The sequence below is a fragment of the Bison bison genome, unplaced genomic scaffold (assembly GCF_000754665.1).
Source record: "Bison bison bison isolate TAMUID 2011002044 unplaced genomic scaffold, Bison_UMD1.0 scf7180017864529, whole genome shotgun sequence".
NCBI lineage: Eukaryota > Metazoa > Chordata > Mammalia > Artiodactyla > Bovidae > Bison > Bison bison.
In genome coordinates, this window is record NW_011495079.1 from 821132 (window position 1) to 825135 (window position 4004).

General features: G+C 45.6%; 1 protein-coding gene across 1 annotated transcript in view; it reads left to right on the forward strand.

Moving 5' to 3' along the window:
* Positions 1-1895, forward strand: part of GPR50 (G protein-coupled receptor 50) — a 185510-nt gene extending 183615 nt beyond the window's left edge. The window contains exon 5 of the mRNA XM_010831610.1: positions 1887-1895. Coding sequence (XP_010829912.1) covers positions 1887-1895 — 9 coding nt within the window. The remainder of the gene's footprint in view (positions 1-1886) is intronic.
* The last annotated feature ends 2109 nt before the right edge of the window (positions 1896-4004 follow it).

The window sequence follows — 4004 nt, forward strand, 5'->3', positions numbered from 1 at the left end:
AGATTACCTCCACGTACATCTCTGCTGCTGCTGCTGCTCAGTCGCTTCAGTCGTGTCCGACTCTGTGCGACCCCATAGACGGCAGCCCACCAGGCTCCCCCGTCCCTGGGATTCTCCAGGCAAGAACACTGGAGTAGGTTGCCATTTCCTTCTCCAATGCATGAAAGTGAAAAGTGAAAGTGAAGTTGCTCAGTTGTGTCCGACTCTTAGCGACCCCATGGACTGTAGCCCACCAGGCTCCTCCATCCATGGGATTTTCCAGGCAAGAGTACTGGAGTGGGGTGCCATTGCCTTCTCCTTATATCTCTGCAGAGTTGACTTATTAAAGCAAACTATGACATCAGATCCCTTTCGGGTGGCCTCAGTGAGTTACTTGGGTAATTCCAGCTTTGGAAAGAATTCCAGCTTTGGAAAGAATTCCAGTAAATCGCCAGCAAAATTCGACATGCCATGGGGGAAAGAACAACTTCTTTTCTTCCTTCTTGGCCCAGGTTTTTGGAAGTGACTCTCTCCTTTCTAAGTGCATCCAGAAGGAATGCATTTGGATGGAGAGTGTCCCTAGTCCAGGCCCTCATTCATCACCACTCCTTCCCTGGGACTCTCCCACCAGTGCCCCTGCTGGGCTCCCAGACTCCATGCTGGTTCTGCCTCCTCTCTTTGCCAAGGTGAGTGTCCCCACCAGACCCGAGTTCTCTCTAATGGTGGGTCTCTCTTGGGTCACACAGCTTCCCCCAGCTTTCCACCAATCACCTAGAGTAGAAAGTCTAAGGTCCAGATAATTCAACCTGACATTGAAGGCTCTCAGTGACTTGACCCTGCCCTCTTGGGTCCCAATGTGCCTTCCTTTCCCACAAGCACCCTGTTCAGTGTTTCTCAAAGTGTGGTCTGAGGGCTACTGGCTCCAGAGTCACATGGAAATAGTTTTGAATTTGTGACCCTGTAGTATGGCATTTTTACCTTGAGAGTTCTAAAATTCTGCAAGTCCCTGCTGCTCTGTTGCTAAACAGTACTACATAGTTGTCAAACCTCCATCATCTTTACACAGACTCTGGGAAGTTGTCCTGCCTTTGAATCTATCTTTCCTGGTGCCTTCAAGTGGAGCCAGTAGATGTTCAGTGGACCAGGGTTAGCATAGCCAGAGCCCAACATACTATCCCAAACAGTGCAAGATTCTAATGTCAAACAAGAGGGTTAGGTCTGAGACGCAGATCTTATGGGAGAGCTGAGCAATGCTCTGAGAAGATCAGATCAATATATAGGAGGATTGCATCAATACATAGAATATGGACCCTAGGTGGATTGGAAGAGGAACATGTTGTGAACCAGTGAAGCTGACAGCATTTGAAGTCAACAGTGTTGGGTTACACTTGAGTCTTTGTTGTTGACTATGAGGTGTGTTCCTCTGAACAAATCATTCCTCTAACTTAATGCCTTTCAATGGCTTCCCACTGCCTGCAGAATAAAAGCAATACCATTATCCTTGCTTATAATGCAGTTCACTGTATGCTCCCTCCCTAAATATCCATCCTCATCCCTTTTCTCTCTGTCTGCCTCTCTCTGTCTCTGTTTCTCTCTTTATGTCTCTGTGTCTGTACTTACTACACTATTTGCAGTTTCCACACAGACCATTGCCTTTCTATTCTCCAAATCTTTTAAATGCTCTCTCCACAGCCTTGATTCCATCGATTTCTCTTGTGGGGGTCCTGTGACTATTTGTGAAAGAGGATCAACCAACTCTGTTCATGATCCCCTTTACATCACCAGAACTGGGATCTCAAGTGAGCCTCAGGGTGGAGGTGGCAGGTCAAGAGAACCTTTGCAGAGGAGAAATATATCCAAAAATGCCTCACTGATGGGCCCTCTGCTCTCTGTTGGGTCCCCCACAGGTCAACTAAGGTCACCATCCCAGTGACTGACTTCTATCAAGTCTGTTTTGACTTGTTGTTCAGGCCATATCATATCAGTCTAACCAGCAAATCTTTAACTTGCTATACCCCGAGAGCTGTGAAAACCCGGCTGGTATTTCATAAAAATCCTTATTAAGTTTCAGGTTTGGAAGAAAATGGGAGGCACTCCAAGGGCATTTATAGGGAGAAGAACAACCACCACAGCACCAAAAATAAATCTTAAAAACTAGGCCTTGTAAATGGTGACATTTTCCCCTTAGAATTCTCTTGATTAATTTATTTATTTTTGGCTTCCTTGAGTCTTCATTGCTGCACTGGCTTTCTCTAGTTGTGGCAAGCAGGGCCCACTCTCTAATTGTGGCTTCTCATTGTGGTGACTTCTCTTACTGGGGAACATGGGCTCTAGGGCTTGGGCGCTTCTGTAGTTGCAGCACGTGGGTGGGCTCAGTAGCTGTGGTTCCCGGGTTCTAGAGCACAGACTTCAATAGTTGTGGCACACAGGCTTAGTTGCCCTGTGGCATGTGGAATCTTCCCAGACCAGAGATCAAAACCTTGTCCCCTGCATTGGCAGGCGGATTCTTAATCACTAGACTGCCAGGGAAGCTGTGACTTTTTGCTTATCTTGACCAGCCCAAAGTTTAGTAGTTGCTTCAGTTTTACAATTGCTTAAGAACAATGAACAGATTCTGGGCTCCAGTGGATTCCCAATATGCACATAAATAGTATATGATACAATCAACTGAAAAATGAGACTATAACAGATGGGTGACATATTCAAATTCGTTTCATTGCTGCAATTTAATATGTTTTATATTAAATATGATGTTCCCAAGACCACATAAAACATATGAGTTATAAAGAGCAAAATCAAATATTATGCTACATCACTGTCTCCAAATTCACTTAATTAATAGATAGCACTGTAAAGGCAAAAGGCAAAACTAAATCTCAATTGCTGCTTATTCCTGGAGCCAGCAGTTGACCCATTTTCCTGGCAGCACTTCCCACTCTCCTCAGAAAAATGGTAGTAGTTCTTAGCCTGTCTTCTGATCTCATAGGGAAACAGAGGCTAGGTCGATTCAGCTTTTCATGCCCTTCAAGAAGAATCTGGCCTTATATGGGCTAGAGTTCAGTTCATTTCAGTCACTCAGTTGTGTCCAACTCTTTGTGACCCCATGGACTGTAGCATGCCAGGCTTCCCTGTCCATCACCAACTCCCGGAGCTTGCTCAAACTCAAGTCCATTGAGTCAGTGATGACACACAACCGTCTCATCCTCTGTTGTCCCCTTCGCCCCTGCCTTCAATCTTTCCTGGCTTAAGGGTCTTTTCCCTTAAGTCAGTTCTTTGCATCAGGGGGCTAAAGTATTGGAGTTTCAGCTTCAGCATCAGTCCTTCCAATGAATATTCTGGACTAATTTCCTTTAGGATTGACTGATTGGATCTCCTTGCAGTCCAAGGGTCTCTCAGGAGGCCTCTCCAACACCACAGTTCAAAAGGAGGAAAAGGGGATGACAGAGGATGAGATGGTTGGATGGTATCACTGACTCAATGGACATGAATTTGAGCAAACTCCAGGAGGTGGTGAAGGACAGGGAAGCCTGGTGTGCTGCAGTCCATGGGGTCACAAAGAACTGGACACGACTGAGCGATGAACAACAACAATAAGCAATGGAAAATTGAAAATGAATCAGATAGGATCTCTATTCTCAAGGAACACCCTACCAAGTGGGGGGCCAGGGTCATACAGAAGTCATGCTGGTGCCTTCGTCCTGTCAACTTAACAATCACATGATGTTCCAAGGACAGAGACTTCTCAGGGACTTATCTTGAGAATCTTCATAGACATGTGATCCTTTGGTCCTTCATGTACTTCTTTTGGGTCAAGTGCTTCCAAAAGAATGCTGAACCTTAAGTAGAACTCTAACCCCAGTTAGGGTTCTCTTCAGTCTTTCCTCTTCTTCTGATTTCCGATGATCTTCTTGGCTGTTTCCTTATGTGGCCTATTGCCATCTGAAAACAAAGTCTTAGTGCTGTGCTTAGTTGCTCAGTCATGCCGACTTTGAGACCTAATGGACTGTAACACACCAAGCTCCTCT